The 13349-nt window shown below is 42.4% G+C and overlaps 1 protein-coding gene across 5 annotated transcripts; it reads right to left on the bottom strand.

Moving 5' to 3' along the window:
• Positions 1-346: 346 nt before the first annotated feature.
• On the bottom strand, positions 347-13327 carry DERL2 (derlin 2). Of its 5 annotated transcripts, none has more exons than XM_033184902.1 (7): positions 13172-13327; positions 12255-12320; positions 9332-9381; positions 7661-7754; positions 6392-6587; positions 6059-6149; positions 347-848 (listed from the first exon to the last, which is right to left on the bottom strand). In XM_033184902.1, exons 1-7 carry the CDS (start codon positions 13262-13264, stop codon positions 743-745), a joined length of 696 nt encoding a protein of 231 aa, XP_033040793.1. In that variant the 5' UTR covers positions 13265-13327; the 3' UTR covers positions 347-742. The 5 variants fall into 5 exon arrangements, with proteins under 5 accessions (XP_033040793.1, XP_033040791.1, XP_033040794.1 ...); XM_033184900.1 differs by lacking the exon at positions 9332-9381 and adding an exon at positions 9176-9249; XM_033184903.1 differs by having other exon boundaries at positions 12255-12317; positions 13172-13313.
• Positions 13328-13349: the final 22 nt, after the last annotated feature.

The raw sequence follows: 13349 nt of genomic DNA, 5'->3' as shown, positions 1-13349 counted from the left end.
TACCACATGAGCTTACAGCTGACTTTCCTATAGCTGAATTCCTACTGCTACAAGAAGCATCCTCCCTGCTTTTTTTCCACGTTGTCTGACAAAGTTTTGCAAAACCCAGATGGAAACAACCTATCCAGATGACAGAAATAAATCATCTTCCTGGTGACTCTTGCATTCTGAATTAGTAAGATGTACACAACCACAGCATGGCAGCCACGTAGTTCCAATCCTGAAATGAAATCCAGTTAAAAGTTGTGAAGACACAGAAGAACAGCTGTGTAAACTGTTCTGAGCTCAGATCTACGCAGGAGAGCTACAATACATTATCAGAATTTAAAAGATCACACACAAAAGCTTTAATACAGTGAGAGAAAAATGGAATTCAGTTTTATTTTGTCCTCTCTGAAACTTCCATTTACACCATGGCCTCATCTATCAAGAGGAAGAAAAGGCCTGCCTTATACCATAAAAATCAAGTACTCATGTACTTGGGAGAGGTGGCAGGATATTTGTTTCTCCAGTTTTTTGGCTCCGAGAAATTACACTTTCAGTACCAGTGTAGTGAGGAACCACTGGCAAACTGTCGGAAATGTCTTCTGGATTAGTCAGTGTACCATTTCATAAAGTGCTTCTGGAGTTAAAATCTGCCAAGCTGTCAAAAGTGTCCACACTTTTGCAACAAAGGATAAAAGAATCCCAGTGGGTAGCACTGAGTCCTTCCCAGCTGGGTCTCATTATTGGCACTGCTGCTTTAACCTCCGAGGCGCTGGCCCTCACCCCAGGCGAAGCCTCCTGGTCGTTCTTCAGGTAGTGGATTGTAATTTGGATCCTCATCTGGTGTATCAAAAATAGCTTTCCTAAAAGACAGGCAACAGATATAATTTGGTCCCAGAGTCATCTCAGGTCCAAAGTACTACAAGGTCAGTTCAGGTCCCACAGGGTTTCCACCCACAGGTAAGCACTACACCTGCCTGCCAATTAAACAGTCAACATATTGTAAGAGCAACTATAATTATTAACATTTACATTAGCTTTTATCTTTCACTGATTTTTTACTAGAAAAACAATCCAAATCATAACAATTATAGAGAAGGAGGAAACAGAGATGAGCAAAATATCCTAAATTCCCAGAGGTAACTACTGTCAATGTTTTAGTTATTCTTTGGGAACTTTTACATTATGTACTTTTACAAAAGTTAGATCACACTACATCTGTTTTGTAACCTGACTTTCACATATTTATCATTAATGTCTCCCCATAACCAAGGTATCACCCAAGTGTCCATCAACAGGTGAATGAACAAAATATGGTACATACATATAATATAATTTTTTTTTTTTTGAGATGGGGGTCTTGCTCTGTTGCCCAGGCTGGAGTGCCGTGGTGCGATCTCGGCTCACTGCAACCTCCACCTCCTGGGTTCAAGCCATTCTCCTGCCTCAGTCTCCCGAGTAGCTGGGATTACAGACACCCGCCACCATGCCCAACTAATTTTTGTATTTTTAGGAGGGACGGGGTTTCATCATGTTGGCCAGACTGGTCTTGAACTCCTGAACTCAGGTGATCCGCCCACCTCGGCATCTCAAAATGCTGGGATTATAGGCATGAGCTACTGTACCTGGCCAACATGGTGAAACCCCGTCTCCACCCAAAATACAAAAATTAGCCTGGCGCGGTGGCGCATGCCTGTAATCCCAGCTACTACTCAGGAGGCTGAGGCAGGAGAATGGCTTGAACCTGGAGGAACAGGTTACAGTGAGCTGAGATTGCTCCATTGCACTCCAGCCCGGGCAACGGAGCAAGACTGTCTCAAAAAAAAGGAGGGAAATTCAGACACATGGTACAACATGGATGAACCTTGAGAACTTTACACTAAATGAAATATGAAACAAGCCAGACAAAAAAGGACAAATATTGTATGATTCCACTTATGAGGTACATAGAGTAGTCAAATTCAGAGAAGCAAAATAGAATGGTGGTGGCTGGGGTGGCGAGTTGTTTAATGAGTACAGAGTTGCAGTTCTGCAGGATGAAGAGAGTTCTATGGATGGTGGTGATGGCAGCAAAATAGTATGAATGTACTTAATGCCACTGAACATTCAAAATGAATTAAGATGGTGAATTTTATGTTAGGTATTATTTTACTAGAAAAGTTTTAAAAAATTCACAAGGTATCCCAAGAAAAATTACTGCAGAACATAGGAGGGGATAGTAAATGTCCAAAAGACTCTCTAAGTACTATGATGTAGTAATTCAAAACCTCAGTAAACAAGGAACCATTAAAGCAGCATCCTCAATTTGCACTTATATTTCTACTTGTAATCCCCCACAGCTGATAAAATTAGAAATGTATTTGAAAACTTTTAATTTATACTGGAGTCAGAAAAAGTATACTTCAAAACGAGTTTTTAAAATTCTTACGAATTAACAATAAAAACAAACCAACAGAAAAAATGGGCAAAGGGCTGAATAGGCAATTCAAAAAGGAAATCCATGTGGTTAATAAACATGGGAATGTTTGCTCTCACAATAATCAAAGGAAAGTATATTAGAAACTGAGATCCCAGCCAGTCGTGGTGGCTCATGCCTGTAATCCCAGCACTTTGGGAGGCCGAGGAGGGCCGATCACCTGAGGTCAGGAGTTCAAGACCAACCTGACCAACATGGCGAAACCACATCTCTACTAAAAATACAAAATTAGCCGGGTGTCGTAGTGCATGCCTGTAATCCCAGCTACTCAGGAGGCTGACGCAGGAAAATCGCTTGAACCTGGGAGGTGAAGGTTGCAGTGAGCCAAGACTGAGCCACTGAACTCAAGTGGGCAAGAGAGTGAGAATCCGTAGCAACGACAACAAAAACAAAACTGAGACCCCTTTCTACTGCCCAAACATTAGCAGGATGGGGGTGAGGGCACAGCCTGGTATAGGGAGTCAAGAGCCCCCATCAGACCATGCACACATGGAGGTGGCCCGACGAGATGTTAGCCTGAGTAGGGTGGGGAGGCATCCCCGTAAGAGGGCAGCCTGGTCTGGGGAATCTGAGGGTGAGTGAGATGAGCAAGGCATCCATATGAGGGAGGTGGAGACTATCACAAAAGACTGGTTACATATGAGGGATAATTAGGTAGGTAAAACATTAATCATAATAAGAATCAGGTTAGGACAGATGGAAAGGGCAGATGGAAAGCAGTGGTACATTCATACAACCAAATAATACTCAGCAATAAAAAGGAACAAATTACCAATAAATACAGGAACACAGATGAGTCTCAAAAACATTATGTTGAATGAAAGAAGTCTCTTACCAAAGAGTACATGCATACTGTACGATTCTACTCATGAAGCTGCACAACATGAAAAACTAATCTACAAAGGAACAAAATCAGAATAGCAATTGCTTCTTGGGGGACAGGTGCAATGATTGACAAGGAAGGATATCAGGGAACGTTCTGATTGATGGTAATATTCTGTCTTGATAGATATACAGAAGTGTGCATTTATAGAAACTCAGTTGACATACTCAAGATTTGTGTATTTTGTTGCACATAAATACTGAACTCTAGTTACTGATATGCATACTCAAGTATACAAGGAATTAAGTATACATATAATGGCACATACATTTTGGATTGGAAAGCTAGACGTAGGGAAAGGTGTGAAAAAAGAATAGGGAACTATTAATTACAGAATCTATGTGGTGGCTACATGAAGCTCACTCCAATTTTTTTCTGATTTCCTATAAGTTTGGAAATTTTCATAATAAAATACTGGAGGAAACAAATAGGAAAAAAGCTAGAATGAACCATGAGTAGTACCAGAAATGGGAGTATAGTATAAACCCATGTTTTAAAAAATACATATATCTAAAAATATACATTTGTATACATTATGATACATACATATAATTCCACTGCTCTGTTCACTGAGAGGATCTGGGAATAGCAACACTCCAATAGCAATGAGCACATCTAGCACCCAGATCTTGGCTTCTAAATACCATTCTCCACTTTAAAGGAACCAGGGCTCCTTGAAGAAACAGCTGATTCTAGGACTGGATCAAGGAGAGCACAGGATAAGCCTGGTATATCTTGTTGTGCCAGAAAACAATTGCAAAAAATAAAAAAATTAAATAAAAAGTGGGCTGTAGTGGTTCACACCTGTAATCTCAGTGCTTTGGTAGGCCAAGAGACAAGAGGATCGCCTGAGGACTGGAGTTTGAGACTAGTCTGGGAGACATAGAAAGACCTTGTCTCCACAAAAAAAAATATTTAAGAAAGCAAATAAGCAGAGGTTGGTAGTGTGCATCTGTAGTCCCAGTTACTCAGGAGGCTGAGGTGGGAAGATCACTTGAGCCCAGGGGTTTGAGTTAACAGTGTGCTATGATCATACCACTGCACTCCAGCCTGGGCAATGGAGTGAGACCCTGTACTGCATATGTAATTTCCTAGAGGACTGAAATTGTTTCAAAACATTTTTTAAAAATCCTAAATAATGAAACATCATCCTATAACTATTCAACTAGGAAAGGGTAAATAAAACACCTCCCTTGTTTAATGAGGATGTGCAGAAATGGAACAGTTATAAATGCTAGTTGAAATGTAAACTTGAACATCCATTCTGGAAGGCGTTTGGCAACAAAATAGCAATTCCACTTCTAGGAATTATCTTTTGAAAATAATCATGGATGTGTGCAGAGATTTAGCTACAAGGATATTCACCACTCCAATTATAGAAGAGAAAACCAAGCACTAATGTCCATGTCCATCAAAATCCATATCCATACCATGGAATATCACCTGTTATAATTTCGTAACACTTTAGGATGGAAAAAACAATTCTGACATATTAAGTTTACAAGGTTACAAAAACTGTTTTTTGAGACAGGATGCCACTCTGTCCCTCAGCCCAAAGTACTGTGGTGCGATCTTGGCTCACTGCAGCCTCAACCCCTCTGGGCTTAAGCAATCCTTCCACCTCAACCTCTCAAGTAGCTGGGATTACAAGCATGTACCACCATTTGCAGCTTTTGTAGAGACGGGGTTTTGCCATGTTGCCCAGGCTGGTCTCAAACTCCTGAGCTCAAGTGATCCATCTGCCTTCGCCTCTCAAAGTGCTGGGATTACAGGAATGTGTTATGTTGTCCAGGCTGGAATGCAGTGGCTATGTTAAAGGCCTGGCCCAAGAAGAGCAGTGGCTATTCACAGGCGCAGTCATAGTGCACTATGGCCTTGACTGGCTCAGGGTTTTTTAAAAAGTACACAGACTACTAGTAAAGACTGAAGAATATACACTGAAAAGTTAACAATGGTAGCCACTGCTATACCCAAGTGTGGACAATTTCACTTTCTTCTTTTTGCTTAACTAGTCTACAGCAAACATTTTATAACAAAAACTCACATTTTACTTCTCAACTGAGCCCTTTTTAATATAGCATCTCCTGAGAATACCAAATTCCAGAGTAGAAAGAGGTCTCATAAATCAAAGTTCTACTGCACTCCAGCCTAGGTGACAGAGCAAGACCTCATGTTTAAAAAAAAAAAAAAAAAAAGAAAGAAAGAAATCAAAGTTCTACCTCAGGAAACTGAATTGCAAAAAAGAAGGGACTTGCTCTATGGCTGGTCAGTGGGACAGCTACACCTGGTTTCCAGTCCAAAGCTATCTGCACTCTGCTTCACTTCTTATCTCAACCACCTGCTTGGCATGCCACAAAGTCCACCATCAGAAACTTTCATCAGTTTTGCCCATTTTGCTACCTTACTTCAGTGGCTTTCATAAAACCAGCAGGCTCCTCCTGGAATAGGAAGTTCTAGTGGTCATCTGGAACAACAATTACCAGGTTACTCCCAAGATATCCTCAGCCTGTTAACCTTGCTCTTGCCACAACCCTGGCACTGTCTGCTCCTACTCAATCCAAGTGCTCTTCAACTGCAGCCAGACTGCTCAATCTGCAAATAGTTACTGACCTGAACTATGTGTACTAGGAGCTAGGGGAGCCAAAGAAAACACAGATCATGCCCCCGTCCTGGTTTGCCTGTAACAGGATGTAACCTGGTGTTAAAATACTCACAAAATAGATGGTGTTTTCAGAATTCTTATTCCACCAGGCTGATTGGGAAATACATCTTCCAAGAAAAAATAAATGTGTCCAACTGCAATACCTAGAGTCAAGCAGAAATAAAGGATGAGGGAGAGAATTAAAATTTAGATTGCAGGTAGACCTACCAACATAAATTGACTATATTTAGGATGAATGTCAACATAATTATTAAAAATTAATGAACTAATATTGTAGTATTTTACAATAGGTAATACATGAAGGTCAAACAGAATAAACATGAAAAATAGTGGTAAAATACTTTTACAGGTAAAATGATTTAAAAAATAGTGAGAAGAGCCTTACCCAAAAGGTCCACAATGATTGAGTTCCCCAACAACAAGGAAAAGCCCATGAGCACCCAGGGCAGAAAGGGGGCCTGGAAGTTGAGAAGGCCGAAGAAGTTCATGCGGACATAGGGGTTCCTTCGGCTCCACACGTAGACGAGCATTATTGTAAAGGCCTGGCCCAAGAAAACTAAGCTCACAAACAGACCAAAAAGCTAGCAGATGGCATTAAGGAAAATATCAACATGAAAAGTTTAAGAGGGAAGACTGAGCAGGAGAACTAAACATTGTGTTCTAACAGAAGTTTGAATTGGAAAAGTCAAGTTGTTACATCTTTAGAACAGAAGGAAACAAACCCAGAAAATAATTACCCAGAGCAACCAGGCAAAAATCTGCTTAGGCTAAATTATTGAGATTTACAGCTACTTCAAACAAATAATTCTGCTTTCGGTAAGTTCTTGCCTCTTTGGAAAATGTGTTAATTCTTCATTCAATAATTAAAGCTTGCTCACGATTAACACCTTTACAGAGGTGAATAAAGCTAGCTGGAACAAAACCATCTTGTCGGACCATACCCTATCTAAGTCTATTGTATAGACGAAAATTCTTTTCCTGAAAAATAATTTATTGGTTTTGAAAACCACCAAGTTGGCCGGGCACGGTGGCTCAAGCCTGTAATCCCAGCACTTTGGGAGGCCGAGACGGGCGGATCACGAGGTCAGGAGTTCGAGACCATCCTGGCTAACACGGTGAAACCCCGTCTCTACAAAAAAATACAAAAACTAGCCAGGCGAGGTGGTGGCGCCTGTAGTCCCAGCTACTCGGGAGGCTGAGGCAGGAGAATGGCGGAAACCCGGGAGGCGGAGCTTGCAGTGAGCTGAGATCCGGCCACTGCACTCCAGCCTGGGCGACAGAGCGAGACTCCGTCTCAAAAAAAAAAAAAAAAAAAAAAAAAAAAAGAAAACCACCAAGTAAATGTCTTACCAACTTAGTTTAAAAGTGAAGTACGCCAAGCAGCAATGATATAACTGAGATGCTTAACAGGAACCCACCTGGGTTAAAAGTTCCTGTGACTTGCTCTTCCTGTCCGACTGCTAGGCTTGGAAACTTGTCACAGAAAATGTGCTGTAAAATAAATGATAGTGCCCTGAAGCTAAGATCTAGAGATCTACTTTTATCTGTTTGTTCCGAGTATCTAGAGAATTGTGGGAGACAGATGACAAGTTTTAGGAAGAGCCAGGGTGTTCTTCAACATTTTCCCGTAGGTTTTCTATTTGTTGAAGGATACGGTCATTAAGAATCCACCAAAAAGGAACATAAATACAAAGTCTGCTGTCCGACCTCGGAAAGAGCCTTCTTCTAGCATTCGACAGTAACGATATCTTAAGTTCCAAGTTAAGAAAATACTCAGCACACGAATATGAACAAAGTAAAAACTTAATGTTATCTTGTAAGTACACTTGGATTCCATATTATTTGTAAGAAGTCAAGTCTTCATTTGTATGAAATGTTTGAGTGGTAATGTGATTACTCTTTTACCAAGCGTTTTAGAAAAGGTCAAGACCAGCATCATTTTTTACAAACTGCCCCTGGCTGGGAACTAACACAGATGACACACACACATGCTTTCAGTCCCCTATCCTTTTTTTTTTTTCTTTTGAGACGGAGTCTCGCTCTGTCATCCAGGCTGGAGTGCAATGGCACAATCTCGGCTCACTGCAAGCTCTGCCTGCCAGATTCAAGCGATTCTCCTGCCTCGGCCTCCTGAGTAGCTGGGATTACAGTTGTGCACCATCACACCAGGCTAATTTTTGTACTTTTAGTAGAGAGCAGGTTTCACCATGTTGACCAGACTGGTCTCAAACTCCTGACCTCGTGATCCACCCACCTTGGCCTCCCCAGGTGCTGGGATTACAGGTGTGAGCCACCACACCCGGCCCTCCAGTCCCCTACTAAACCTTTAAAAATTTGTATTGTCTTTCCTGTGCTCAGGCACACCTTAATCTGCACCATCTTTGCTTCTCCACGTCCTAACTTGGAAGAAATCCGCAGCAAGAAGCCTTGTGTGCTAAACTACTTTTCCAGGCCTGGCAGGTTGAGCAACTGTCAATAAACATGAATCATGATGAGAAAAAACTTTACTGGAAACTTCTCAGAAAGATACACTACACAGGACTTAAAATGGATTCCTGCCATCCTCGGGAAGGAATGTAGCTGCAGATGAGCTGAACTGTAACTCCCTCTTAATACAGAGGGCAGGGGTGGAGGAGGAATGCCCTGCTCCGTGGCCCCAACTGCCATTGGATCAGAGCTGGGGTTTTCCTTTCAACAAACCGGAACTTGACAAGCCCAGCAGACACAACCACTGTCTTTCAGCCAGTAGTTCCAGCAACCACGACCCAAGGAGATCTCAAGTTCCCACTCCTCATGAACCCACTCCAAAACGTATGCCCAAATTCTGCTAAATTATCATTGTATTCAGGTTGTTTTACCGCTTTGTACCTGTTGGTGTTACTGTGGAGGTATGCCTCAAATCAATTCTCCCCTCCCTTGATCAGATTTGTAAGTAACAAAAAAGCAGAGGTGCTATCTTTTTATGGTTAAAACCTCCCATTTGAACAAACAGTGACCTACAAACATTTTCAAAACATTACTACCTAACCAACTACTTTATGTACCACCGACCCAGAAATTACAGCTAAGATGGTACCAAAAACAAATAACAGGATTAAAAGTTTCAACTTAATTTTTTACTTCCTAAGAAAACAAAGTTTTGATGCTGACCCCATTTAATAAAGGATACAGAAAAATCATGTTAAATAAAAAATTGAATCCGACTGGCCCAAAAAATAAGAAATTGGTGATTAATCTCCATATCTGTTAAAAAAAAAATCAAGAGAAAGATGTATTAAGTAAAATAAATTACCAGGAAACAGTTCCATATTAATACAAAAGATACATCCTATGACTGCGATGGTTGAGAAGCCTTGGACAGAGCGATATTCTGTTCTGAAACAAAAACAGGGGCATATAATCTGATGTTAGATTTTGTTTTGCTGCTTTTAGTTCAAAGTCTGAAAGACATCATTGGGACTGTGACATTTATAATAATAGGACAGAAAATTTTAAATTGTGATCATCTTATTGAGAAAGTTTGGCAGGAAGGCTAGGTTAATTTGCCAAACAGAAAACAGGGCTTTCATGTGTAGTATCATCATATAATAAACAGAACTGACATACCAGAGAAAAACTTCAGGGTCTAATATAAATTGCTGAGAAATGTTTACATTAGGCAGTCAGAAACATCAAAAAGAAAGGAAAATTCTTTTTTTTTTTTTTTTGAGACGGAGTCTCGCTCTGCCGCCCAGGCTGGAGTGCAGTGGCCGGATCTCAGCTCACTGCAAGCTCCGCCTCCCGGGTTCCCGCCATTCTCCTGCCTCAGCCTCCCAAGTAGCTGGGACTACAGGCGCCCGCCACCTCGCCCGGCTAGTTTTTTGTATTTTTTAGTAGAGACGGGGTTTCGCCGTGTTAGATAGGTTGGTCTCAATCTCCTGACCTCGTGATCCACCCGTCTCAGCCTCCCAAAGTGCTGGGATTACAGGCTTGAGCCACCGCGCCCGGCCTTTTTTTTTTTTTTTAATTAAAACTTAAAAAAAAAAAATAGAGACAGGTTCTCACTATGTTACCCAGGCTGACTCAAACTCCTGGCCTCAAGGGATCATCCACCTCAGCCTCTCAAAGTGCTAGGATTAGAGGCCTGAGCCACTGCACCTGGCCAGAAAGGAAAATTCTAAGGCAAATACCCAAGTTCTAATCTGAACAAATGGCCAACTCCCTGAAAGAACTAATGCTCTAATAATTACAGTCTACTTGGGAGATACAAGAACACTCATTTTCTTTTTCTTTTTTTTTTTTGAGACAGAGTCTCGTTGTTGCCCAGGCTGGAGTACAGTGGCACAATCGCAGCTCACTGCCTCCCAGGTTCAAGCAATTCTCCTGCCTTAGCCTCCCAAGTAGCTGAGATTACAGGTGTGCACCACCACGCCAGGCTAATATTTTTATTTTTAGTAGAGACAAGGTTTCATCATGTTGGCCAGGCTGGTCTCAAACTCCTGACCTCAAATGATCCACCCACCTCAGCCTCCCAAAGTGCTGGGATTACAGGCGTGAGCCACTGCTCCCTGCCAAACACTCATTTTCTTGTTGGAAACCCTGATACATCCTTCCCTACCCAACCTCTCCACACCCACAGTAACCACTCACAATGGTAGAGTGCTTAACATTTTAAAATGTCTACTATCTGTTGTGATCCTGTGAGACAAGCAAGCTAATTCACAGATAGGAAACTAAAAGACTAAAAGTTGAATAACTAGCTGATACTAGTTATTCAGCTAAAAGTTGAACTACTAGCTGAACACTAGTTATTCAGCTGAAAGTTGAACTTTTCAATGTCCTGACCAAGGACCCGCAGGAGTAGATGGAGACTCTGACGGCAAATCTCAAACTCCTCACTCCAAATGTCATCAAGAGTTTAACCCCAGGCAGAGTAAAACCAAGCAAGCCAAGTAGGAAGCAAGACTTACTTGGATGGAACTACAGCTCCATGTGAGTATTGTGGGACACAGTGACGAGATGACAGGACTACTTTACAATCACTAAATTCTTGAGAATTGGTAACTATTAAAGTTGAAACAATTCAGTTCTACATATTAATTATCCAGATTTTAGAGTCCTCATCCTAGTGAGACAAGCATACACATAACTGCAAAGTAAAGGTGAGAGATGCTCTAAAACAAAGGAGGATGAGTACATAAAGGTTACACAAAAGCTGCGTTTTGAAAGGCAAGCTAGAGTTCAGTGGGTATAAAGTGAATAAACACATTTGAGACAGAGGGAACAGCATGTGTTGAGGCACAATTATTGGCTTTTGGGTCTCTCCCCTACTCCAACTATGGTCTGTAAGACCATCTTGGAACAGACAAATCCTTGTCTCTCTCAGCATTTTGAGACAGAGTTTCGCTCTTGTCTCAGAGGCTGGCATAATCTCGGCTCATTGCAACCTCCGCCTCCCGGGTTCAAGTGATTCTCCTGCCTCAGCCTCCCCAGTAGCTAGGATTACAGGCATGTGTCATCACGCCTGGCTAATTTTTGTATTTTTAGTAGAGACAGGGCTTTACCATGTTGGCCAGGCTGGTCTCGAACTCCTGACCTCAGGTGATCTGCCTGCCTCAGCCTCCCAAAGTGCTGGGATTACAGGCGTGAGCCACTGCGTCCAGCCTCTTTTGACATTTTAATCACCGGAAAGGACCATCTCCCACTGTAATCTAATAAACCACCATGTAGCTTTAGATGTTTGGAATTTTGTTAGTATGATCTGATCTCTGGAAGACAGATCACAATTTAAAAGCACTAACAGAATTGAGTTTCTGGACCATCATGATAACACCAAGGTGGGGGGCATGCCTAGGTGGTGAATGGACAAAATAAGGCCATCCCTGCAAGACAACCCCTAAGCAGCTAGCTGGTCACTCTCCTCTCATACTACAACATTAAGTCTAAACCAGTGATTTCTGAATACAGGAACTGGACACATCAAAACGATGCAGGGAACTTTAAAAATAAAACACAGATTTTGATTCCTACCCTTGCAAATTCTGATTTGGTACTTGTTGAGGAGCTTGGGAATCTCTTAAGAGTTCCCTAAGGGATTCTCAAGTCCAACCAGGCTGCAGAATCACTGCTTTACATCCTGACAAGACAACTTATAATCAAAGGTCCCCCACTGGGTTCTTTTTTAGGATAGTGTACAACGGGATTTGCTACTAAACAGTAAGAAAAAGAAGAAACTGAAGCATTAATCACTATTGTGATGAACCACTTACTTGAAAGTGTTTAAAGATTAATTCAGGATTGAAGTACAACTGAAAAGGTGTGATCAATTCCAACTGCTGAAATAGAAAAAGAGCTTCTTAAAGCAAATCAACCAAGAAACAAAATTTCATCATTTACAACAAAGGATTAGTAGGTCTAGCAATTTCCAACTCTCGGTCAATTAGACTGATTTCCTTTAAGCCTTTCTTCTTAGGCCAGAGGAAGAGGTTGGTAAAGAATTCTCTAGAATTGGTAGAATTCTTTGTATCCTCAATACCTAACACAAAAAAGTTTGTTTTATGTTGCAATAGTTGAGGCTGACATGAAGAAATGAGGCAGACAGGTGGTGATATTTTAGACACAAGACAAATAAAAACAGCTGCTATGAATCTACCCACCACATGGGCACCACCTGAAACAGCTGTGTGAAACAACAAAACTCACTTGAAATAACGGAGACTTGAGACCCTGCCACCGTTAGGGCTGGGTACCTCCAGCTAGCCCCTTGTTACCCAGAGACCCTCTTTATTATAAGCCATTCCCCTCTGGACAGTTTCCACCTTGCTTTCCTCATTCCTGTTTCTTCATAAAACGGACCTTCCTCTCACTAGTCACCACGGTACTACCTGGCCATTGGCAGAGCTCTCGGACACATTTCTCGGGTGGGAGGCTCCCGCAACCCTAACCCGGTATAGGTCCGGCCCTCATCTCTTAGAAACTGACCTGACCCCCCACGAAGCAGCACTCCCTTCTCAGGTCACTGGATAAGCATTCTCGGCGCCAACTCGAACCCCACATAATCCCTGTAGGTCTCCACCCATCCCCGGGACCAGCCCCTCTGGGCCTCCCCGAAACCCAAACCCCAGTTTCCTGAAGACCCAGTCATATCCAGCCCAGATAATGAGAAGGTGGCACTGCAGCTGCTCACCACGGCGGCGGTGGTGAGGACGCAGGCCGTGGTGTAGGCGCGGCTGACCGGTGGGATCTGCAGGTACTCCAGCCGCAGGCTCTGGTACGCCATCTTCCCCACCGTCGCCTGCCACCCCCCCGCCCCACTTCCCCTTCCGCCAGCAGGCCCCGGCGGCTGGGCGGGCCCAAAGGCCTCC

The sequence above is a fragment of the Trachypithecus francoisi genome, unplaced genomic scaffold, assembly GCF_009764315.1.
Source record: "Trachypithecus francoisi isolate TF-2019V2 unplaced genomic scaffold, Tfra_2.0 Lachesis_group20, whole genome shotgun sequence".
Taxonomy (NCBI): domain Eukaryota; kingdom Metazoa; phylum Chordata; class Mammalia; order Primates; family Cercopithecidae; genus Trachypithecus; species Trachypithecus francoisi.
This window is presented reverse-complemented; position numbering and strand designations above follow the sequence as displayed.